This window comes from Strongylocentrotus purpuratus, unplaced genomic scaffold (assembly GCF_000002235.5).
Source record: "Strongylocentrotus purpuratus isolate Spur 01 unplaced genomic scaffold, Spur_5.0 spur5_scaffold_18, whole genome shotgun sequence".
NCBI classification, from domain to species: Eukaryota; Metazoa; Echinodermata; class Echinoidea; order Camarodonta; family Strongylocentrotidae; genus Strongylocentrotus; species Strongylocentrotus purpuratus.
The window spans coordinates 1,727,751-1,753,697 of NW_022145603.1; the positions used below are offsets into that span (position 1 = coordinate 1,727,751).

Consider the following 25,947-nt stretch of genomic DNA (forward strand, 5'->3'; position numbering starts at 1 on the left):
ATTCGATATATATCTCATTAATAAAACCATCTAAAGGCTATAAGTCTCAAACATATCTTAAACCGAGTGCTAACAGCATTAAACCATGCCCCCAAATTTAGTGATCTTTTTTTTTATATCGAAATACCGAGGTTTCACTGGTTTATTTAGCAACATGAAGATTGTAATACTATAATGTTCGAGTACATCACTTTGTGTATGATTTGATCCGATATCTCAGTAATGAAACCACGCAAAGGCATTCTAGTCTCAAAAAACCATCACCATTAAACCGAGTGCGAACACCATTAAACCATGCGCCAAATTTAGTAATCTTCTTTTGTGTATCGAAAGACGGAGGTTTCACAGGTTTTATTTAGGGAATTGGAAATTTGATACTGGTAAGATGCTCGATAACATCACTAAGTCTGATTTGATTAGATATATATCTCATTAATGAATCCATCTAAAGGCTATATTAGTCTCAAACAAACCAACACCATTAAACCGAGTGCCAACACCATTAAACCATGCGCCAAATTTAGTAATCTTCTTTTGTGTATCGAAAGACCGAGGTTTCCCGGGTTTATTTAGGAAAATGGAAATTTAATACTGGTAAGATGCTCAATTACATCACAAGGTATATAATTTTGATCCGAGATAATCTAATTAATAAAACCATGCAAAGGGATTCCAGTCTCAAACAAACCTTCACCATTAAACCGAGTGCCAACACCATTAAACCATGTGCCAAATTTAGTAAACTTCTTTTGTGTATCGAAAGACCGAGGTCCCCGGGTTTATTTAGGAAAATGGAAATTTGATACTATTAATGTTCGATAAAATCGGTCAGTATATGATTTGATTCGATATATTATATCTCATTAATGAAACCATCTAAAGGCTTTATAGTCTCAAACAAACCTCCACCATTTAACCGAGTGCCAACACCATTAAACCATGCGCCAAATTTAGTACAGGCGCGGATCCAGGGGGGGGGGGGGGACCGAGCGTGCCTTGGCCCCCCCCCCCCCCCGCAAAAAAAAAAAAAAAAAAGAGAGAGAGAAGGAAAAGAAGGGAAAGAGGAGAGAAGGGAAAAAAGAAGAGGAAGAAGAAAAGAAAAGAGGGAAGAAGGAGATCGGGGGGGGGGGGACTTGCCTCCCCCCAATAAAAAAATAAAAGAGAAGGAAGGAAAGGGAAAGAAAAAAAATAAAGAGGAGATAAAGGGAAGGACAAAATAGGAAGAAGAAAAGAAAAGAAGGGGGATATCAGTTGCAATTTTCCCGCCAACAAGTTGTGGATCGAGGGGGGGGGGGGGGGGGGGGGAGAGACCCTAGCCTCCCCTCTCCCCCCCCCCCCCCCCCCCCCCGTCCCCGCTAAAAAAAAGAGAGAAGGAAGGTAAAGGAAAAGAGGAGAGCTAAAAGGGAACAAAAAGAGGAAGAAAAGAAGCGGAGATCAGTTGCGGTTAATCCCGCCAACAATGTGTGGAGCGGGTTGGGGACCAAAATGACCGTGCCCCTCCCCTCCCCCCCCCCCCCCCAGCAAACCTAAAAGAGAGATAAGGAAGGGAAGGGAAAGTGAAAAAGAAGAGAAAGGGAAGGGAAAAAAGGAGAATGAAGAAAGGTAAGGGATATCAGTTGCAATTTTCCCGCCAACAAGGTGTAGATCGGAGGGGGGGGGGGGGGCACTGGCATACTGATAGGGGAGGGGGGGGGGGGTTGGAGAAATAGAATTCAAACGTGGTTTATTTATAATTCCATAACGGTGGTTAACAAATAATGCTGAAATGAGATAATTTTCCTCACTTCATGCGTTTGTTGGAAAATGACAAATTCCTAAATTTACAGCCAGGCAAGAAAATGCTTCTGGAGATGCCTACATATCAGGGCCCGCGGAACGGCGGGGATCGGGATCCTCGAGCCCCTCTCCCCACACTTTCTTTGAAAAAGTATATTAAAGAGAAATAGAAATAAAGAGAGCGAGAAAGAAAAAATAGTTAACTGCCAGTGTCACATTATAATGGGGTATCAAAATATGCTCATCTGACCATGATTAAAATTAATGCCTAAAATCCTAAGGGCTCTGCCCCCTGGATTCCACCTAGGGCCCTAAGGAGGGCCCTTAGATTATGACGGTCATTTAATGCCTAAAACTCCTGATTTCTGGGGGCTCTGCCCCCTGGACCCCACGCCAAATAGTGTCCTGCTAATGTCACAAATAATAAGGTATCAAAAATGCTCATCTGACCGTAATTAAACGCCTAAAACCCCTAAGCTTCTGGGGGCTCTGCCCCCTGGACCCAACCAAGAGCCCTTAGGCGGGCCCCTCGATACTCATCTGACCGTAATTGAGTGCCTAAAACCCTTGAGATTCCGGGGCTCCGCCCCCTGAACCCCAAGCCAATTAGTGACCTGCCATTGTAACAATTAGGTATCAAAATAATGCTCATCTGACCGAAATTAAATGCCTAAACTCCTGAACTTCCGGGGCTCTGCCCCCTGGACCCCGTCTAGGGCGCTAAGGCGGACCCCTGAATGCTTATCTGACCGTAAATTAAAACCTTAAACCCCTGAGCTTCCGGGCGGACAAGGTATCAACATAATTCATCTGACAGCAGGCGCGTAGCCAGGGGGTGGCGGGGTGGTCCCCCAATAAACGCCGGCCAAAAAAGAGAGGAGTGTAAAGGAAGAGGACGTAGGAAGAAAAGGGAATAGACAAAGAACATATTTGAAATTCAGACAAGGATTAAGAGTCGAGAACGGTACAACGAATCGTCTTCTTTCTCTAATGAATTAATGAAACGTCAAAGCTTCCGCGCTACGCGCGGGGGAGGGCAGGGGGAACTTAATTCAGACGAGGATAATTTTCGGGAACGGTACAACGAATCGTGTTCTTTCTATAATAATTTAATGAACGTCGAGGGGGGGAATTGATTTAGACAAGGATTAAGAGTCGAGAACGGTACGACGAATCTTCCTCTTTCTCTAATGATTTAATTAAAAGTAAAAAGCTTCCGCGCTTCGCGCGGGTGGGGGAAACTAAATTATTTTCGAGAGCGGAACAACGAATCGTCTTCATTCTCTAAAAATTTAATAAAACGTCGAAGCAGGGGGAAAAACTGAATTTAGACAAGGATTAAGAGTCGAGAATCGTCTTCTTTCTTTAATGATTAAATGAAACGTAAAAGCTACCGCGCTTCGCGTGGGAGGGGGGAAACTGAATTTAGACAAGGATTAAAAGTCATAACGGTACAACGAATCGTCTTATTTCGCTAATGATTTAATGAAACGTAAAAGCTGTATTCAGACGAGGATTATTTTCGACAACGGTACAACGAAATCGTCTTCTTTCGCTAATGATTAAATGAAACGTACAAGCTTCCGCGCTTCGCGCGGGAGGGAGGAGGGGAAAACTGAATTCAGATGAGGATTAAGAGTCGAGAACGGTACAACGAATCGTCTTCTTTCTCTAATGATTTAATGAAACGTAAAAGCTTCCGAGCTTTGCGCGGGAGAGTGGGATGAATTAAGACGAGGATTAAGAGTAAAAAACTGTACAACGAATCGTCTTCTTTTTCTAATGATTTAATGAAACGTAAAAGCTTCCGCGCTTCGCGCGGGAGGGGAAAAACTATTTTCAGACGAGTAGGCACGTACGGAAGGGGGTGGGAGGGGGTTAGGGGGTTGACCCTCCCCCGTTCGGTTTTTTATGTGTGTATTTTGGAGCAACCCCCCCCCCTTTTCTGTGATTTATTTATTTATTTATTTTTTTTTTTTTAATTTAAATTTTTTTTTTTTTAAATATGCCAATGGCTGACCTAAAAAAGGTGACCCCCCCCCCCCCCAACGGAACAAAATGTCAAATTTTCAAATTTCGAGACCAAAAAAAAAAGTGTCCTCTTCCCCCCCCCCCCCCCCCCCCCCCCCCCCCCCCCCCCCCCCCCCCTTAATTAGCGACTGACTGAGTCGTTACGATTTTTTTCGGACCAAAAAAAAAAGTGGGCCCCCCCCCCCAAGAAATCCTGGATCCGCGCCTGATTTAGTAATCTTCTTTTGTGTATCAAAAAACCGATGTTTCATGGGTTTATTTAGGAAAATGCAAATTTGATACTATAATATTCGATAAAATCGGTCAGTATATGATTTGATTTGAAATATATCTCATTAATGAAACCATCTAAAGGCTTTATAGTCTCAAACAAACCTGCACTATTTAACCGAGTGCGAACACCATTAATCCATGCGCCAAATTTAGTAAACTTCTTTTGTGTATCGAAAGACGGAGGTTTCACAGGTTTATTTAGGGAATTGGAAATTTGATACTGGTAAGATGCTCGATAACATCACTAAGTCTGATTTGAATCAATATATATCTCATTAATGAAACTATCTAAAGGCTATTAAATCTCAAACAAACCAACACCAGCCCCATTAAACCGACGACTCGGACATTCAGATGTCGGACAAATATATTTATTTTCGGGGGGGGGGGGCTGAAGTGGTTTTCTTGTAAAATATATCGTCTTGTCACCAAATCAAATTTTCACAAGTTTGACTCTCAGTCGAAGGAGGGGGAGGGGCAAGATTTTCCTCACTGGAGCGGGGGAAATATTAGCTAGATCATTAAGATGTCTCCATATAATATCATAAGCTAAATAGAAAAATATATTTTTGAAAGACATAATAGTACAGGGAACGCCACCGTTCGCATAATGCTTTACGGTAACAAATTCCACTCTCTGTCGCTTCCTTCCTTTGCTGAGGATTAGGGACATGATAGATCAGCCCAGGCGCGAATCCAGGATTTCTTAGAAGGGGGGCCAAAATTTGGAATTATGCGAGCCAAATATTGGAACGTAATGGTGACCAGCAGTGGTGTAATGAGCAAAAACGTTTGGAGGGCAGACAAAAATCCGGGCTCATACATGCGGCCCCGCTAAACGTTTTTTCAAAGTGGTCGGGGGTCTTTTTACGATCAGTATTTACGATCAGGTAGAACGTAGCGTAAATTGGTGATGGGTCTAGGGGCAAAGCCCCGGCGGGGGTGAAGGGGCGCATCCCCCGGAAGCTCAGGGGGTATGGGCATGTAATGACGGTCAGATGAGCATCTAGGGGCCCGGCTTAGTGGCCAAGGTGGGGTCCAGGGGCAGAGCCCCCGGAAGCTCAGGGGTTTTAGGCATTTAAATACGGTCAGATATAAGCATTCAGGGGCCCGCCTTAGGGCCATTCGTTATAGGGGCAGAGTTCCCGGAAGCTCAGGGGTTTTAGGCGTTTAATTACTGTCAGATGAGCATATTTTGATACCTTTTTTGTGAGACTGGCATGACCCTAATTAGCGTGGGATCGAGGGGGCGGAGCTCCCAGAAGCTCAGGAGTTTAAGACATTTTATACCGGTCAGATAAGCATTAAGGAGCCTGGTGAGGTCGAGGGGCGGAGCCCCAGAAACTCAGCGATTTTAGGCATTTAATTACGGCCAGATGAACATATTTTGATACCTTATTTGTGACACTGGCAGGTTACTTATTGGCGTGGGGTCCAGGGAGCGAAGCCCCCAGAAGCTCAGAGGTTTTAGGCATTAAATTACCGAAAGATGAGCATCCAAGGGCCCGCCTATGGGCCCTAGGTGGAATTCAGGGGGCAGAGCCTTCGAAGGCTCAGGGGTTTTAGGCATTTAATCACGGTCAGATGAGCATATTTTGATACCTTATTATTTTGTGAATCTCGCAGGACACTATTATTTCTTTCTTTCTATATTCTCTTTAATATACTTTTTCAAAAAAATTGTGGGGGTAGCTCGAGGCCTCCGAGCCCCGCCATTTCGCGGGCTCTGACATGAAGGTGGTAAGCGCTTTATAAGTAACGTTTTTATTATTATTATTATTATTATTATTATTAAGGCCTCTAAATAATCATATTTCTTGCCTGACTTTAAGTTTAGGAATTTGTCATTTTCCAACAAACGGATGCCTTAAAAAGTATAATTTACTAAAAAGTGAGGAAAATTCTCGGAAAAGTATGTCATTTATACACATTTGTAAATCACCGGTATCGAATTAGAAAAAACACCATGTTTTATTTATAGTGCCCCTCCCCCCCCCCCCCCCCCCCCCGATCTACACCTTGTTGGCGGGACAAAATCGCAACTGATCTCCCCTACCTTTCTTCTTTCTCTCTTTTTTTTCTTTCCCTTTCTCTCCTCTTTTCCTTCCCCTTACATTCCTTCTCTCTCGTTTGGGTTTGCTTGGGGGGGGCAAGGGCCTTTTGCCCCCCCCCCCCCCGCCGATCCACACGTTGTTGGCTTAATCGCAACTGATCTCCCCTTCTTTTCACCCTTTTCTTTTCTTCTTCCTTATTTTTGTGCCCTTTCAGCTCTCCTCTTTACCTGTACCTCACTTCTCTTTTTTTGACAGGGCGGGGGGGGGGGGGAGAGGAAACAGCCTTGTGGTCCCTCCCCCGATCCACAACTTGTTGGCTGGAAAAATTGCAACTGATATCCCCCTTCTTCCTCTTTTTATCCTTCCCTTTTTCTCTTCTTTCATTTGTTCTTTCCCTTTGCTTCCTTTTTTCTAATTTTTTTAATGGGGGGAGGGGGAGGTAACACTCTTTCGCCCCCTATCTCCTTCTTCTCCCTCCTTTACTTTTATTTTGCCTCTTCTTTCTTAAACTTTCTCTCCTCTTTCCCTTTCCCTTATTTTCCTTCTCTCTCTCTCTCTCTCTCTCTCTCTCTTTTTTTTTTGGGGGGGGGCAAGGCCCGCTCGGCTCCCCTGGATCAGCCTGGATCAGCCCCTTGATGGCAACGCTGCCACATCCCCACTGTCCCTCCCTCCTTGAAACATAGACAGGCTACACCATCTATGAACTAATTGGACGAGAATTGTCGGTAATACATTGTACCAAGGGAATACTGCGTGGAGGGTGGGCCGAATGGCGCAGCGTGGTCGGACTGATTAAGGGGCGGGGGGCTGGGGACTGGGATGATGGCTCACGTACATATTTGGGGCACGCCTTTTTTTCTTTTTCTTTTTTGGTTCAGAAATGTACGTTTTCAATGTTTTCAATAAATGTTTTCTACAAATATTCGGGGTCACGTGGCGTCCCCCCCCCCCCCCCCGCATCAGCGCCACAGCCGTGGGATGTTTTTAGAAAAAAATGTTTAATGAATACAAAATAAAAAATAATTACAAAACTGAGAAATATCAGCCCAAAGAGGGAGGGGAAAAAAACCCAACCGACCCAATTTTTTGGCTAAAGGGCAATACAACATCTTTATGAAAGATAATGACCATTATAAATAGAGACTCTCATTCCGCATTATGAATAGCGACCCTCATGTCCATTTTCCTAAATAAACCTGGGAAACCTCGGTCTTTCGATAGACAAAAGAAGATTACTAAATTTGGCGCATGGTTTAATGGTGTTGGCACTCGGTTTAATGGTGTTGGTTTGTTTGAGACTAATATAGCCTCTAGATGGATTCATTAATGAGATATATATTTAATCAAATCAGACTTAGTGATGTTATCGAGCATCTTACTAGTATCAAATTTCCAATCCCCTAAATAAACCCGGAAACCTCGGTCTTTCGATACACAAATTTTTAAAGAAGATTACTAAATTTGGCGCATGGTTTAATGGTGTTGGCACTCGGTTTAATGGTGATGGTTTGTTTGGGACTATATAGCCTTTAGATGGTTTCATTTATGAGACATTATCTCGGATCAAATCATAGACTGACCGATCTTTAATATCAAGCATTTTACTAGTATTAAATATTCCATTTTCCTAAATAAACCCGTGAAACCTCGGTTTGTCGATACACAAAAGAAGATTACTAAATTCGGCACATGGTTTAATGGTGTTGGCACTCGGTTTAATGGTGTTGGTTTGGATGAGACTATATAGCCTTTAGATGGTTTCATTAATGAGATATATCTCGGATCAAATCATATACAGAGTGATGTAATCAAACATTATAGTATCATATTTCCAATTCCCCAAATAAACCCGGAAAACCTCGGTCTTTCGATACACAAAAGAAGATTACAACATTTGGCGCATGGTTTAATGATGTTGGCACTCGGCTTAATGGTGATGGTTTGTTTTAGACTATATAGCCTTTAGATGGTTTCATTTATGAGACATATCTCGGATTAAATCATATACTGACCGATGTTTAATATCAAGCATTTTACTAGTATTAAATTTCCATTTTCCTAAATAAACCCGTGAAACCTCGGTCTGTCGACACACAAAAGAAGATTACTAAATTTGGCACATGGTTTAATGGTGTTGGCACTTGGTTTAATGGTGTTGGTCTGTTTGAGACCAGGGGAGTGTTTCACAAAGATCCTAAGTTGAACTTAACTCTAAGTTGGACTTAAAATTTATGGGAAGCCATTAGCATCCTTGAAAATATTTTTTTAAATTTTTTTTAGAAGGCATAAAATGTTGATTCAAATCATTCATATTTTCTATTATAATGGGAGATTTCATGTTCTTGATGTGGAATTGATGAAAAGTCTAAAATACTCCAATTTTTTGCTTATGAATATATTTCATTTTAAGGCTCCAATGGCTGTCCATACTTTTTAAGTCCAACTTAGTGTTAAGTTCTACTTAGGATCTTTGTGAAACACTCCCCAGAATGCCTTTGCATGGTTTCATTAATGAGATATATATCTAATCAAATCAGACTTAGTGATGTTATCGAGCATCTTACCAGTATCAAATTTCCAATTCCCTAAATAAACCCGGGAAACCTCGGTCTTTCGATACACAAAAGAAGATTACTAAATTTGGCACATGGTTTAATGATGTTGGCACTCGGTTAAATGGTGCAGGTTTGTTTGAGACTATATAGCCTTTAGATGGTTTCATTAATGAGATATATCTCGGATCAAATCATATACAGAGTGATGTAATCGAAAATTATAGTATCATATTTCCAATTCCCTAAATAAACCCGGAAAACCTCGGTCTTTCGATACGCAAAAGAAGATTACTAAATTTGGCGCATGGTTTAATGTTGTTGGCACTCGGTTTAATGGTGTTGGTTTGTTTGAGACTATAGCCTTTAGATGGTTTCATTTATGAGATATATCTCGGATCAAATCATATACTGACCGATGTTATCAAGCATTTTACTAGTATTAAATTTCCATTTTCCTAAATAAACCCGGGAAATCTCGGTCTTTTGATACACAAAAGAAGATTACTAAATTTGGCACATGGTTTAATGGTGTTGGCACTCGGTTTAATGGTGTTGGTTTGTATGAGACTATATAGCCTTTAGATGGTTTCATTAATGAGATATATCTCGGATCAAATCATATACAGAGTGATGTAATCGAACATTATAGTATCATATTTCCAATTCCCCAAATAAACCCGGAAAACCTCGGTCTTTCGATACACAAAAGAAGATTACAACATTTGGCGCATGGTTTAATGATGTTGGCACTCGGTTTAATGGTGATGGATTGTTTGAGACTATATAGCCTTTAGATGGTTTCATTTATGAGACATATCTCGGATCAAATCATATACTGACCGATGTTTAATATCAAGCATTTTACTAGTATTAAATTTCCATTTTCCTAAATAAACCCGTGAAACCTCGGTCTGTCGACACACAAAAGAAGATTACTAAATTTGGCACATGGTTTAATGGTGTTGGCACTCGGTTTAATGGTGTTGGTTTGTTTGAGACCAGAATGCCTTTGCATGGTTTCATTAATGAGATATATATCTAATCAAATCAGACTTAGTGATGTTATCGAGCATCTTACCAGTATCAAATTTCCAATTCCCTAAATAAACCCGGGAAACCTCGGTCTTTCGATACACAAAAGAAGATTACTAAATTTGGCACATGGTTTAATGATGTTGGCACTCGGTTAAATGGTGCAGGTTTGTTTGAGACTATATAGCCTTTAGATGGTTTCATTAATGAGATATATCTCGGATCAAATCATATACAGAGTGATGTAATCGAACATTATAGTATCATATTTCCAATTCCCCAAATAAACCCGGAAAACCTCGGTCTTTCGATACACAAAGAAGATTACTAAATTTGGCGCATGGTTTAATGTTGTTGGCACTCGGTTTAATGGTGTTGGTTTGTTTGAGAATATAGCCTTAAGATGGTTTCATTTATGAGATATATCTCTGATCAAATCATATACTGACCGATGTTATCAAGCATTTTACTAGTATTAAATTTCCATTTTCCTAAATAAACCCGGGAAATCTCGGTCTTTTGATACACAAAAGAAGATTACTAAATTCGGCACATGGTTTAATGATGTTGGTACTCGGTTAAATGGTGCAGGTTTGTTTGAGACTATATAGCCTTTAGATGGTTTCATTAATGAGATATATCTCGGATCAAATCATATACAGAGTGATGTAATCGAACATTATAGTATCATATTTCCAATTCCCTAAATAAACCCGGAAAACCTCGGTCTTTCGATACGTAAAAGATTACTAAATTTGGCGCATGGTTTAATGGTGTTGGCACTCGGTTTAATGGTGTTGGTTTGTTTGAGACTATAGCCTTTAGATGGTTTCATTTATGAGATATATATCTCGGATCAAATCATATACTGACCGATGTTATCAAGCATTTTACTAGTATTAAATTTCCATTTTCCTAAATAAACCCGTGAAACCTCGGTCTTTCGATACACAAAAGAAGATTACTAAATTTGGCGCATGGTTAATGGTGTTGGCCCTCGGTTTAATCGTGATGGTTTGTTTGAGACTAGAATGCCTTTGCGTGGTTTCATTAATGACATATATCTTGGATCAAATCATATACAAAGTGATGTACTCGAACATTATAGTATTACAATTTTCATGTTGCTAAATAAACCAGTGAAACCTCGGTATTTCGATATAAAAAATAATCACTAAATTTGGGGGCATGGTTTAATGCTGTTGGCACTCGGTTTAAGATATGTTTGAGACTTATAGCCTTTAGATGGTTTTATTAATGAGATATATATCGAATCAAATCATATCGAGCAACTTACCAGTATTAAAATACATGAAACGCCTATTATTTTACTAAATATTGTGGCTGTCAACTATTTAAGCAACATGCAAGTAATATTTTGTAAGTGGGTTTAGGTAGGCCTAGGTAGGTAGGAACTGCATTGAACTGCTGGGTGCACATGTTTTCTTTTCTTCAGTTTTCTTTTTTCTACAAATCATCTTTTAGAAAGTTCCTTAGTATGAAGCCACGAAAGAGTAAAATATTATGAAAAAAATACCTATTTGTTATTACAAAACTAGCTAGATTAGGGAGTGTAGTTGCTTTCAATTCTCTGTTCGTACTTGGCTTCACGGAGTAATTCGTCCTCTATGGCGATTCTCTTCATTCCGGAGCAACGTACATGTACTAATACTTACAAACGTACTCGTGTACTAGTACATGTGTATATGACACACTACGCACGCCGCACGTCTGTGACGTAGGGACTAATGAATATTCATGACTCCACTAAAGCTCGTGTATTGTTGACGGTATTGTTTTGCCCCTAGATGGCGCTATGGCAGCATGACAGTATAGGTAAATTGGATGGATAGTAATTCTGTTTTGCCCCCAGATGGCAGCATGACAGTAAGGATAGGCCTATATACTCCACTAAAAGACAAATTTATACAGTGAAACCAATTCATGAACATCAGTAAAAAAAAAAAATAAAAAAATAGAAGGAGATATTTACCAAAAGCGGTCTTTATTAAAAGGCTATTTCGTTGTATTCATCACTGACATTTCAACACTTTAATGATCATGTACAATTAATTTTTTTTTTCTTTCTATGAGCAATACAATGTATTATACTGCTTTGGAAATTGACTCAAAATTTGCTGTGCATTTTCTATTTCTGCTCATGTTTAATGTGTACGTAATTCCATACTTGATTTACAAAAAGCAATCTGAATCAGAATATATTTTTCAAAAATTTCCAAACAGAAATAATGAACTGCTATATGGGTTAATTATGATTGTCTTAATAGACAAAGAACTTACCACCATTGGGAGGGTTGTATCCGTCACAGCTTGCCTGTGGGCGACGCTCCTCATAAAGATCACAATATCCCTCACTCAGAATAGCCCTTTCACAGCACATTTGTCTAGGTACAACGTCCTCACCTAAAACATTGAATAGATTTCAGGATAATTTATTATTAAGCAGTCCTTTACAGTGTACTTATCATCAAAAATGTGTTCTTATGTGTGTCAGTAAATCCTTGTGTTGATGATATACATGTTTATTCAAAATATGGGTTTCAAATATTACTGTATAAAATAGAGATTGACACAACCTTCAACATCGACGCACCTGCATAAAAAGCTATTTTGTTTATATAGTAGGATGTAGAGCAATTGAGTTGCTCGTATAGAATCGTCTTTAATTGCTTGTTCACATACCCACTCTTAATCCTAACGCTGAACCTCAACCCTAAATCTTTTACCCCAAATGTAACCCGAACCCTTACCCGAATCTAAAATCACAATTGTATTACATCATCAGACACCAGTACTAACATTTGGTTATTGGAGAAGAATGGTTAATTACTGAGAGCATGAATAATTATGAGGTGGTGGTATATTCGTTGTATTCTTCCAACTTGCCACTGGATCAATAACAAGAGGACATGATTTCAAGATTGTTAAACAACGTTTTAACACAAGACTTAGGCAGTATAGTTTCTCAATAAGGAGTGTAAACAATTGGAATGCCCTGCCTAAGGAAGTAGTCAATGCTACCACCATTAACCAATTCAAGTCATCCCTAGAAAGGTATTGGAGAAACAATCCAATAAAGTGTGAACCATACTTGAGACGGGATGCAACAGTAAAGAGGGACAAATAAGCGAAGCTTCCAGTCTCTACACCCAAGTATACCCAAGTAAGTAAGTATATAGCCGTATTTAGTCGACCGTCACTAGCTAATCTGTGACAAATTCACGTCCCGCAATTACCTTGAACCCAAGTCTGACTAAAGCTATAGTCAGAAGCTTTATTCTTAGTTTCTTCATGCACTTGACTGTACTTCTTTTTTGTTAGCCCATAGCATGCAGGTGATGTGTTTTTTTTAGGTTTGATTTTATACATTGTAGCTAGACACACATTATCTTTAAGGTGATTGGTATTTACTGTTTGCTAATGTGAGGCACAAACAGTATAATATTGAATATAATGTAGAATACATATATACATGAAAGTTAATATGCTTAGCACTACAATGTATTGAGCTTCTCATATCAGCTCAATTATTATGTTAACCAAATGATTGGTGAAAGGCAGCCACATGTGATTCATTTATTTAGATTATCACATACCTATATATACCGGTATATACATATAATATGAATATAGGAGTGACATGTATAATGTACTATGTAGAGAGAGAGAGAGAGAGAGAGTGAATGGAGGGGGCGAGGGTACTCAGATTTTGTTTGGACGGGGGTGTGACTCTCAAGCTCAAAACCCGTATCCATTTTCATTAGTCATTTTGGTAGAAAAAAATACAAATTTGTAATGATTTTTCTCGAAATTTAGGTCAATTTTTTACCTGCAAACACTGACAATTTTGGAACAACGGACCCATGTCAAGCTACATTTTTATTAAAAACGGAATCCATGTTTAGAGATTCTTTATTGAAAAAACTAAATCATTAGAGCGACATATCCCCATATGTCTTAAACATATGTGAGTACCTAATATCGATTGACGACTGATCACTGACTGATCAGATCTCTAGTGCTTGACGACTATATCCCAGCGTTTTGATGAAAGTGGGGATTTTTAACAACTTTACATTTTCTACGGGCTGATATTTCCAAACATATAAATGAAACTTACTTTTCCATTCATCATATGGATCGTCATATCTTCTTCGAGATCTGGGAAGTAAGAGTGCATGGAAATTGCTGGATTCCCATAGGTTCTGGTAGTCTGTGACTAGAGCACCACTAATATAGGTACAGCGGAAACCCTCATCACCATCCGTGGTTGACTGGAAGCATTGCACTGAATCTAAGCGGGCGAAGGGGGTTGGGAATGGGTAATGGAGGGGGCAGAATGTGGAGAAGGGAATATGGGAGGGGTAGGGTGTGGGGAAGGGGTTAGGAGGGATTGGGGGTTGGGAGGGATTGGGGGTTGGGAGGTGTCGGGGAATAGGTTAGGAAGGGGGTCGATAAGATGTACAAGTAATAAGGCTAAAGCCACGTACATGTACATTGAGATGAACCCAAACGTTTAAATAAATAATGAAACTTGTATGTTTTTTACAATAACTATAATGATATCATGAAAGAGTTTCATCAGGATGGTTCTAATAATGATTTTAAATTTCTGTTATCACATCGAAACAGTTTGTTAAATTTTCCTTTTAAAGAACTTTAAAATCATTATAATTGAATCCTAATGTTAATCTCTGTGAGCAGTAACATTTACATGAAAAACTGAAATAATTTCCTCTTTCGGAAAAATAAGGAAAAGTTAAGTTTTAATATATATGTCATGTATCAATATTATAGCTACATGTTTTTATATAAAGCTGAATGAAAATTTATAAAAAACAGTTCTCTCACAGCACGACTTTAACATATTAATTATTATTGAATTGAATGTCGATTTCAACAACATAGGCCTAATATACACACTAATTTTAATGATATATAATTTTGGGGGTTTAAAAGTTGCAAACAATAATTCATCATGCTAGGCAGGGGCGTACGCAGGGGGGGGGGGTTTTTGGGGATTCAAACCCCCCCCCCCCCCCCCTTTGGTATTTTAATGTATGTAAACCCCCTAAAAAAACCTTTTTTTTTTATTATAAAAAAAAAAAAAAAAAAAAAAAAAAAAATTATACCCACGGCTAACCTAAATAAGGTGACCTTACCCCCCCCCCCCCAACGAAAAAAATGTCAAATTTTGAAATTTAGAGACCAAAAAAAAAAAAAAAGTGTCCGCTTACCCCCCCCCCCCCCCCCCCCCCCCCCCCCCCCCCCCCCCCCCCCCCCCCCCCCCCCCCCCCCTGAGCGACTTTTCGGCCGGCGCGATTTTCAAATTTTCGGGAGCAAAATATTTTAAAACCCCCCCCTTGAAAAAATCCTGCGTACGCCCCTGATGCTAGGCAGCAATTGCTGTTTATGTTTGAAGTCAAAGAGGCAATATTTATAGCAAACATCAGTCATCTTGGGATATTTTCGAACTTACTATAACTAGCACTACTGAAATCAGGATCGTTGCCCCTTGGAAAAGTACATCTTCTGAAGTTTACGTCTCTTCTAGCTTGTCTCCTTGAACAAGGGCACACAGATGCATCGGAATAGGTGTAGGTCACCCTGAGGTCATTCTCATACCACTTCAGACACTCAACACATGGGTTGACAAAATCGGCACCATTGAGGTCTAGGCGATAAATGTAGCTGCCCTGAGTATACAAATGTCACAACAACAAGTTTAAAGTAAACTGATCATTAATACACAAACTATACTCCATGTAAGATATGACTTGACATCACCACTTAGCACGAAATATAATATTGTGAAACATATTTTATGTTAATCTGCATATTGTAAAAGGGTAATAATAATAATTATGGACATTCCTATATTTCACAGACCTAACTAACTGGATCACATGTGATTTCTGCAAAGGTACAGGTGACCAAATTTGTATTCCGTATTCATCTCAGGTTTGTTATTCATTTAAAGTGTATCAATCAGAGAAAAAGCATATTTATAATGTAGCCTTAAAATAAAATATCATTGCTTCCAATTGAAGAACATATTATATAATCAATTAATTAGCCCTCAATAAACCCTTGTCCTGAAAGTGCTAAACAGATAAGAACAGCTTACCATCTGACCCGTATTTCCTGTGACCAAGTCTCGTCGATAACTATTATATTTAGTGTCCTGATCAGTATCTTCATACAGATTCATTACATCGTCAATGTTACTGTATCCCACTCGTGCTGGAAGTTCTTTCAAACTAGTATGCCATTGAAGGTCCCCTGCCTGGTAGTTCATCATTACACCTGTCTGTTTGCCGTCGGTGAAGACCACAGCCTGGTAGGTGTTTGTCTATGTAATAAATAATAATGATAATATACAGTAGGCTTGCGGGTGCACCATGTGTGAGAGAGAGGGAGGATTGAGGAGTCCTGAAAAGTGAATAATGATAAAAGCTACATTTCGATTGGGTAAGTATTTATCCTAGGGATGCTCATTGCGCCTACAAAGTGATTACCCTGGCTTCAGTCTAGCTGCCCTCAGGCGCTAAAAGCATTCAACAATAAATTCCTACCAGGTACCTATTTACTAAACCTGGATGGAGAGTGACAAATGCAGATAAATGTATTGCCAAAGGAAATTATTAATGGAGAGGGACTTGAACTGCGAAATATATCTTAACTACAGCAGGGTAATCGATGTATTCACCAGACATAGTTTATCCTAAGGAAAATCAGATTAAACCTTGAGCATTTTAGCAAAAGAGAAAGTCATTTACTGCGTTAAAAATGATTAAAGAGAGGTAGGAGTTCTGATAAAGAAGAACAATAACATTCAATAAGTTTGTTGTTACATCGTGTGGCTGGGTACGTAGTCCTGAAATAGACTATTTGGTTTGAAAGGATATAGAAACGAAAAAGAAAGTGTGGGAGCAATATTCCGTTTGGTTTTGTCTCATAGATGATTATCTGATACGGTTGGGAGAGAAGTAGAGACAATTAGGAGAGAGAGTATTATTTCGTCAGTGACGTCATGAAAAGACTGGTGGACCGGGTTACGAATGCAGAGAGAGAGAGAGAGCGCGCGAGGCTCGACGTCCCGGCCAGAAGCTGGTTTGATAATTGCTCTTTATCACTCTTACAAACGGTCAACCTGTTCAACCTCTATAATATGGGACAGGAAAAGACCAACACCAAGACCTCGCCCAGTGGATGACTCACTTAAACTATAGGGAAAACTGAATGCAAATCTGTGATTATTGATATAGGTCAACATGCTTCTGGAATTTTTTATAAACGTGATTGGTAGCAAACCACAGGAACCATGTTTGAGTGAAACGAATTTGACTTATTATTCAAGCATGTATTTTCTCAGAATCTCTAACTATCATGCGTACACAAAGTCAATAGGAAGTGACACTCCTGTGGTACAGGTTTCTAGTCTTACCTCCTGTCCCGGTTGTGATCCAGGCGGCTGGATAGCTTCCCAGGTGATCTTCAACGCTGCTATTGGATTCGCTTCACCCAACTCCGAGTCTGTCCTGTTTAGTTTACTCTTTAAGGCTTGAAGAAGGGATCCTCCGTTGTTATCTGAGAGGTCATATTTATCTTGAAGCTAGAACAAATAGTTATATATATATATATATATATGTGAATAGAAATAAAGAACTTTAATATTCAATACATTACAATTGAAAATCATAGTTGAAAATTATAGATAAATATTTAAAATCACTCTAAAGTCTTATCTGGAGATGTGGTTAGTGATTGATTTCCTACCACCCATGTTCAATATATTGTTGGATCATATCATGACAGAATTAATCTCTTGAAGTTTTGAAGGATCGGCCAACAAAGGTGGATTATGTGTTACCAATCTGAGAATTTGCCAACGACATCGACTTGATTACTGGAACACCATATTGCCTTAGTTCCCCCATACACGACGACTGAAATAAATCTTGGCATGAAAAGAAATTCTGAGAAAAGCAAACAAGACCTAAAGACGGGTTCTGGTGAGAATGTAGAAATTAAGATTGGACAACTACAACTGGAAACCGTTGATCAATTAGTTTCTTGGGTAAACAGAGGATGCTAGATATGCAGATAGTCAAAATCAGAATTGCAGTTACCACATCTCCCCTTGCAAGTCTGTAACCAATGACTTTTTGTGTTAGTTGCAGTGCATGCCGATCTGCCATAGATCAGTTTCGAGAATGCAATATCTCCAGAAATCTTTTGCAATTATTGTTGTAGTTGTACCACTTTGTAGTCAAAACTTTGCCCTCGATTTGGAAGTAACTAAATAAATTTGTTTCAGTGGGATGTTTTTAAACTTGTCCTTATTTCAGTTTCGTGAAACTATTACCTGTTTAGTAATTTTATTCAAACTCTTTGAACAAAAGTTGCTCGTAGCCAATCAAATGCTTGCGTTGGGATCAAAAGTTATAGCAGAAACGATAAATGCGTAGTAGACATTCATATACATACTATGAAAACATTGTTGCATGTCGATCTTAAAACAATAATTATAAATGAAATGTTATAAGTATTGTGACACTAAATCATTGTTGTAGCTTTCAATATATTATCAATATCATTATCTTTACTATTCTGATAGTTATCAACCATCGCCTTTTTATATTTTTGATCAATGAAATCCTGATCAACATAGCATCATGTGACTAAACATAACATTGCTATATGATGTAACCGTGACGTCATCCATGGTATAGGGCAAACTATACCATGGCACTTTACCTTGGATGACGTCATATATATGCGATCGATCAGGATCAATGTGATATCGGTCGCGGTCGCGGTACTGTCGTCTGCGCTGCTCTCCCTGCACTCTACACTACTTCAGTGACAGTTAACATAATTTGTATTATTATTATTTTTATGAAGGTTGGTTTGAAAAATATAAAACAAATATATGATGCACTATTTTAAGCCACTAGTTAAAATTATGGATTCCTGCCACCTCGATCCATAATTTCAACTAGAGCTTCACAGTGCATGGTATATTTCGTTCCTGTTTTCACGAAGTGACGGTAGTGAGGAAGATCCGCATGCAAATTGTATGTGATTTTCATTCACTACCGTCACTTCGTGAAAATAGGGACGATTTGTTTACTATTATTTATTTTATATATAAAGTATTTATGCAGATCATCTCATATCTTATCGTTTATACTTTTTGCTGACGACACGAATCTGTTCTTTCCCCCCATAACAATCCATACACTCTTATGCAAACGGTTAGTTCAGAACTATTAAGATTCTTCAATGGATCAATAGAGCAAACAAACTTTCACTTAATCTCCCAAAAAATAAATATATGTTGTTCAGTAACATTATAGATTCACTGCCAAGCAACATTGTATTCGATGACGTCCCGTTGGAGAGTGTTTCTTACACTTATTGTTGGGCGTAACAGTCGACAATAAAGTCTCCTGGAAGTACCATATTGACAACATGTGTGAAATAATATTGGTGTCATGAAAAGATTAAAAACTCATCTCCCTTCATTTCTCTTTGGTCTTACCATATTTAAATTATGGACTCCTCATGTGGGGCAATACACACCTAACTTTAAACATAAGAAAGCTCTTCGTATCATTTGCCTTTCTCATTTTCGCTCTCATACGGATCCTCTTTTCTTTACAAATATAATATTGAAAGTTCAAGATCTTTATCTCTTTCACTTATGCCATTTCATGTTTTTTTATAAGAACAACATGCTTCCTTTCGTTTTTTGATGATATATTTCCCCTAAATAAATCCTCTCATAAGTACACGACTCGGAATTGTAATGACTTTCAATTATTTTTGCTGAGAACCCTTCTAGCTCAAAACAAGTTTATTTATACAGCCCCCCCCCCCCCCCCAATTTTAGAACTCTCTTTATTATGACATCAACTTGCCCCCTCTCTTAATGCATTTTAGAGGAAATTAAAATTGCTTCTAATACTTTTAATAACGCTTCTAATAATCATTTCTTGTCTTCCTTTCCTTTCCTTCCCGTCACGTCTTTTGTTACGCTCTGTATGTATCCTACTATAATTATGGTCACTACCACTGCATTATGCACATCGTGTGCTCTCTCTCACCCTCCTTTCTTCTCTTCTCCACCTCTCCTCTTTTTTTCTTTTATCTTCGCATATGCAGCAACATTTTCTAATCTTCTATTTCTCTCTTTCCTTGCGTTATTTTCTGTTGTCTTATATATATATATATATATATACTTTTTTTAAATTATTATTATTTAGGTCTTATCTGCCTGTCAGTCGTTATTGTCTCTCTTGACCTTTCCATGGTATTAGTTTCGTAACAAGTTTTTTTTTAAATTACGGATTTATAATTGTATTATTATTCTGCACTTTTTTGGGTAATCTTTAAATATTTATTTTTTTCAAGTCAATATATTTACATATTACACAAATTATGTTTGTCATTATTTTGAGGGATCCGCATTTTAAAAGCGGTGCTTTTGAGTGGATCCCTCCATTTCCACAGGTTTATCTTCAAAAAACTTTTAAAAAACATTATATTGGATATTTATGCATACTTTCTATTTCATAACTTTAAACCATGTTAAATGTATCATATTTTTAAATGTTGACTTGTACATGTATATCTGATTTCTTGACAAAATTACTGTTATGTTGAAAATGAAAGACATAACTGAATCCGACTTGGGCTCCGTGTGAACAGATTTGCGTAATTCCTTATTTTGTTTATCCTCCTTATCTTTTAGCCCATAGATTACCAGATGTATACGGTGTTCAATAAGTTTCTAAGCATTATTCGAGATGTTACTTCCCAATTTATTCAAAATTTATCTCTCCTTGGTGGTCGATCACCTGTGAAACACACCTGGTCCTGTTATCGTCCACTAATGATGCAAGGAGGTCCTTATTCATGTCTAGGCTGTTCTATGCTCGCCGGATCCCCCTCTTTAACCCTAATAACCTCTTTAACCCCTCCACGATTTTTCTGATTGCTCGAGAACGCATATGGATGGCGCCCCGCCACTCGCTGACTTTTTTTTTCGAGTCTTGCGCAACTTTTAAAATATTTTTTTTGAAAATCGGACTTACGGTTACAAGGTCACGTGACCTTTTGTCTTAGCATGTAAGCCCGAAAATCGCTCATTTTCGTGATTTGTGAACAAAACATAAGGAAAAGTCATTTTTCCTAAAAACAGATCAAACATGGGTTTTGGGGTCTTGTTTAAAGTTTAGGTGGTTGTTTTGCGTGTCAAAATAGTTGAATTGTAGTAAGAAATGAAATAAAACAACAAAAAAAGTGAAATACAAAAGTTAAAAAAACAATGAAATACATAAGAAATTATCAAAACAAGGGATTACATATGGAATAAGCTGGCTCTTCCAATTGTTTTTGTTGTATTATTATTCAGAACGGTCTAATGAATATATGTAGTCAAAAAGAATGCCTAATTATGAATAATATATGATTTATGGGTAAAAATGTTTTATGACTTTATTTGCATAAATTACCATAAATATGCAAATGAGTGAATTTTTCAAAAAATTAAAATTATCATATTATTTTACACACTTCACTTGACATGCGTGCAATTTTTTGCGGCGATCGCCGCTTCGCGGCCGAGATCTTGAGGAGGGGGGGTCATACGGAAACGTTTGCTTGTATTTGTCTCATAAAAGAATTTGATCACGAACTGACTCCCACACGGTGTTGAGTGCTCAGGGGTCATAGGCCACTGGCTTCATCGGGCAGGTAGTTCCATTATGTGAATGGGTAAATTAACTATTACAAAATGAGGGGACACATTACATTGTACAATAGGGACACACATTGTTTTTATTGTGCAGAACATACTCTTTTATTGACTTACTCATTGCATGGAACAATAAAACCAAAATGCATTTTGTATTCTAACAATTGGAGTACAAAGAATAATAACAGGTGAATGAAATGCATAAACACCACAAACACCTGGGGAGGAAGCATTCATACATTTGAATACGATGAAACTATAAATCCAAAATGAAATTTGCGTTCTGGCAATTGGAGTACAAAGCATGATAGTAGGTGAATGAAATGCTTCAACAGCAACACAAACACCTGGGGAGCTAGGAAGCATCCATAAATTTGAATAATTTAGTTGATAAACGACTCCGCATGTGGACGTTTGTTGGAGCAGAAAGCAGTGGATTCTTAACAACACGAACCCATTTAACAGAATGTCGGAACGTTAATTAAATTTGGCGCGGTTGGAAAATGCATCTTTCTACCCTGCGACTTTAATGGTACGATCCAGTAAATTAAAACAGTAAAATGGGTCTTATTTTAAAATTACTCATTAAACAAAACCCAAAACTTCAGTGATATCAGACAAAATATGTTATATCTTACTAATAATTAAAAAAAGATGTATAAACATTGTGAAAGTGTCGCATTTTACGATAAAAGACACCGATTTAGCGAAAATGACGTCATTAGTGCGCTTGCATCAGGGAATTCAAGGTCAAAATGTCAATTCAGACGCTGATAAGTTATTGGTCGAGCCTTTTTGTTTCCTTTATTCCGAAAAAATTATACAATCAATCAAAATAAGTTTGATACCAGAAGAAAGCTAACGATTAGTATTTTCATTAACCGCTTGCCCCAAAGTCTCTTGACCACAGTGAAACGAGTGAGAGCTTGCGGGAGCGGCCAAAGTGTGATTGAAACTCGCTATTTGCTCTTCTCCAACGCAAAAAGAGACGACATTGTGCTGGATAAATGTGTTTTTTCCCACAAAAGTACAGAACATTTGCATATGGTCTTTTTATATTATACTTTATGAAATGTTACCCGAGTGACTTCCGGGCGCCCCAATGCTGGAAAGAAACGCACATTTTAGAAAACTTCACTTTTTCATGGAAAAATGCTTATTTGTTCTATGCACGCAAGTCAGATTGAGCGGATGATACAACGTTTCCATATGCCCCCCCCCCCCCGGCCATACTAAGACCTCAAATAGCCCGGCCTTATTAGGGTTAAGTTGAATTATTGTTTTGCAGTATTGAGTTTCAAATACTTTTTCTTTCATAATAGACCATAGTTTCTCTATGGGGTTCATTTCTGTCAATTTTTTGGCCAGCTCTCTTTCCTTCTCCAACCTGCTGTTGTTCTAGTATACATCCAGTATACATCGCAGTCTGTTACCAACCAAATGCACATGCATTACTAAACATCCAGTACATGTACATTTAGTGGGTAACAGACTGCACTATTACTAAAGTGGTCATATGAGCAGTTGAGTTGGCAGATAGGGGCGGAACGAAGTTTTTGAGCACGGTATAGTTTTGGAGGTGGACTTTATACATTAAATCTATTCACAATTATTTGGTAAGGTTATTGGTACATGTATTCTTCAATATTTACTCAAATCATACCTGATAAAATATTTTGGGATCACCAATGCTGAGGTCCACTGCAGCTCCTAGGACAGCAATTGACGCCTCTCCACCAGTGAAGAGACGTGGGTTTGTGTACTGAGTCATAGACTTGTCTATCGAACATTTGTCGTTGGAGAACTCGATCATGCCAGTAGATGTGAACTACATGTACATAGGATAATCAAAAAGATATTTGGTTCAGGATTCTGAGCAATCATGGATAATGTTAGATTACACAAAATGCTTTTAGGGACATGGTTAAAAATATTTCCCCAGGCGATCTCAAAAGCTGTACTGTGCCCCGAGACAAAGTTCACGGGCACAGTTTCCAAATCACATTGGATGAATGGTTTACCTGAACAAAATAATCAATCAATATAAGTTCTTTGTAACACATTTCCTGTGTGGCTCCCCCCAAATAATATAAAACCCAAGATAAAATGTACATCAAAAAGTAAAAAGATATGTGATATACAGTATACATTATCATAGATCAACAAAAATCGATATGAATGGGTAATTCAGTCACCCTTTAAATAACACCGCACTATTCGTAAACAAGTAGGGAAAACCCCTGTGTAGTTGTCCATCTGCTTATCCCAATCAGTTTTACCATAGACCTACGGTTTTACAGGGAGGAGAGATCCGGGGGTCACTGCCATTTTCATTAATTACCAGGGACTGATAAACCAAATCATCAATACAACTAGTAGTACTAGAACTAATAATAATACTAATAATAGTAATAGTAATAATAATGATAATGATAATAAAATTAATAACAATAAACCCACCCGTATCGTTGTGTATAGATGCCCGTCGCCGATCGGAATACATGACTTGACGTCAACGCACCCCCAAGCCAGTACGTCAGATTGGAAAGTAATCTGTTCATCAATGTCTGCTCCATAATCCAAGTATATTATCTCTATGAAAATGAAAATAAAAACAATTAAGGAAAAATTGAAAAAAAACTTCGCAGTCGAAAATGATGCCTCTGCTATATAGCGATTGTATAAACCAAACAGAACCAATTTTTAAAATTCAAGTTTGATGGTAATCCATTAACAATGTTCTCAGAATATCGCGATTACAAGCTATTTTTTATATGCATATTATGACCCTTTGATCTTTGACCTCATGACCCTAAAATATAATCAAATACATGACCCATGTTTGGCGGTAATCCATCAAATCGGTTCTTGAGAACGCGATCACGAGCTATTTTTGCATACATAATGAGCTCTGTGAACTCTGACCTTTGACGTCTGACCTCGTGACCCCAACATCTCATTGTCTTTGCAAGATACATAGGCCTACATGACTTAAGTTTGGCGGGAATCGATCCATCAATCAGTTCTCGAGTACGCTTCGTACAGACGGACGGACGGACACCACGAGAATGTATAATGCCTTCGGCTACTTTGTAGAGGAGGCATGGAAATCGATGTATACAGGCAATAACAGGCAATACGATAATTGACATGACCTGGCTCTATTCATCCCATGTATCATGCAAAACTGTCAATCTATACTGCAGCCACAACACAAATCCAATAATGAAGAAATTAGAAAAGCAATATTTGATATGTGCAACGAAAACATTATTTTGTTTCAACTAGAAATCGGAGATTGATCTACACTATTGTTGATGGCAAATGATTTTCATGTTTAGTAGGTAAGTGCGCACAAAGAGAGACTATTTTTGTAGGTAAACACATACAATAAACCCTTTCACGGTCCGACATTGGCGCCATTTTAAATTGCAAGTAAATATTGCGAGTAACTTTTATTATATGCAGCATGCAAGGCGCATGTGTCTAAAAGATGTGAGTGCGCAGCACAGACAGTACCTGGCGCAACAATAAATTTGGGTCTGAAAACATTGATGATGTAATGTTTACTCGCAAACTAAATTGGCGGCCTTAACTGTGAACGGGTGTATTGAAGTAATTATAAATGATCTGACCAAAGACAATAAGCGATAGATAAACGAGTCCTGATGTTTTAATTCGAGCATTATTGATTTTTTTCTTCAAAACAATACATTGGAATGGTTTCAGAAAGTGCATCTACTATGATACATCAGTTTTAATTACACGAGCGAATGTGTGATATGTATGACTCCGCCTAGCCGCGGTACGGGTGCCAGAGGCATTATGTTTTCGGGTTGTTCGGCTGGCGATCACTCCGTACTATAATGTCTGTTCGTCCATCCCTCGGTCCCCCTTTTTCGTTATCGTGATATCCAAGAACCACTTGACATATGAACTTAAAACTTGATGATATTATGTATCACCATAGGAAGAAAATCTGATCGATATTTTTGTGAAAATGTCATACGTAAAATTTCACAGAGGCCAACATATGACATTTAAGGTATTTTTATCGCGATTTCGCAAGAACCACTACAGATACAATGCTCGAGCCTATTGATAATAAGTATCGCAGTAGGAAGACGATCGCGATATAATTAAATTAGGGGTTATAGCTCCCCAAACACAGAGGTCAATTTTGTTTGGCCTTGCTATCAAAATGGTAACAATATTGCTATACGAAGATGATCCTATTCCAGATATAATAATATAATATGTCAAAATCATAGTCATTGGCTGAATATGATTACAGGCTTTTTCTTTTCATCGCGATAAGTCAAGAATAATTTCGTTCATTTCCTATATTGAATTTAGGGCGTTTGCTTTGTTTCAAGTCTTACTGCTAACACTTTCCCACGACAGCTTCGCGAAACCTTGTGGCAAAATCCTGGCTCGATCA

General features: G+C 38.3%; 2 protein-coding genes across 4 annotated transcripts in view; both read right to left on the reverse strand.

The window, feature by feature from the left end:
* The window catches only part of LOC105443780 (fibrillin-1), a 70,300-nt gene extending 56,270 nt beyond the window's left edge, over window positions 1–14,030 (reverse strand). For all 3 annotated transcript variants that reach the window (XM_030989027.1, XM_030989028.1, XM_030989024.1), the window contains exons 1-2: window positions 13,863–14,030; window positions 12,023–12,145 (exon numbers count right to left, since the gene is read on the reverse strand). In XM_030989027.1, the coding sequence (XP_030844887.1) occupies window positions 12,023–12,122 (100 nt within the window). In that variant the 5' untranslated portion in view covers window positions 12,123–12,145; window positions 13,863–14,030. The remainder of the gene's footprint in view (window positions 1–12,022; window positions 12,146–13,862) is intronic.
* A 1,165-nt stretch (window positions 14,031–15,195) lies between these two features.
* LOC115925460 (mucin-4-like) lies at window positions 15,196–24,123 on the reverse strand. Its single transcript, XM_030989345.1, has 5 exons — window positions 23,967–24,123; window positions 23,170–23,334; window positions 17,190–17,357; window positions 15,870–16,094; window positions 15,196–15,438 (listed from the first exon to the last, which is right to left on the reverse strand). Exons 2-5 carry the CDS (start codon window positions 23,317–23,319, stop codon window positions 15,196–15,198), a joined length of 786 nt encoding a protein of 261 aa, XP_030845205.1. The 5' UTR covers window positions 23,320–23,334; window positions 23,967–24,123.
* Window positions 24,124–25,947: the final 1,824 nt, after the last annotated feature.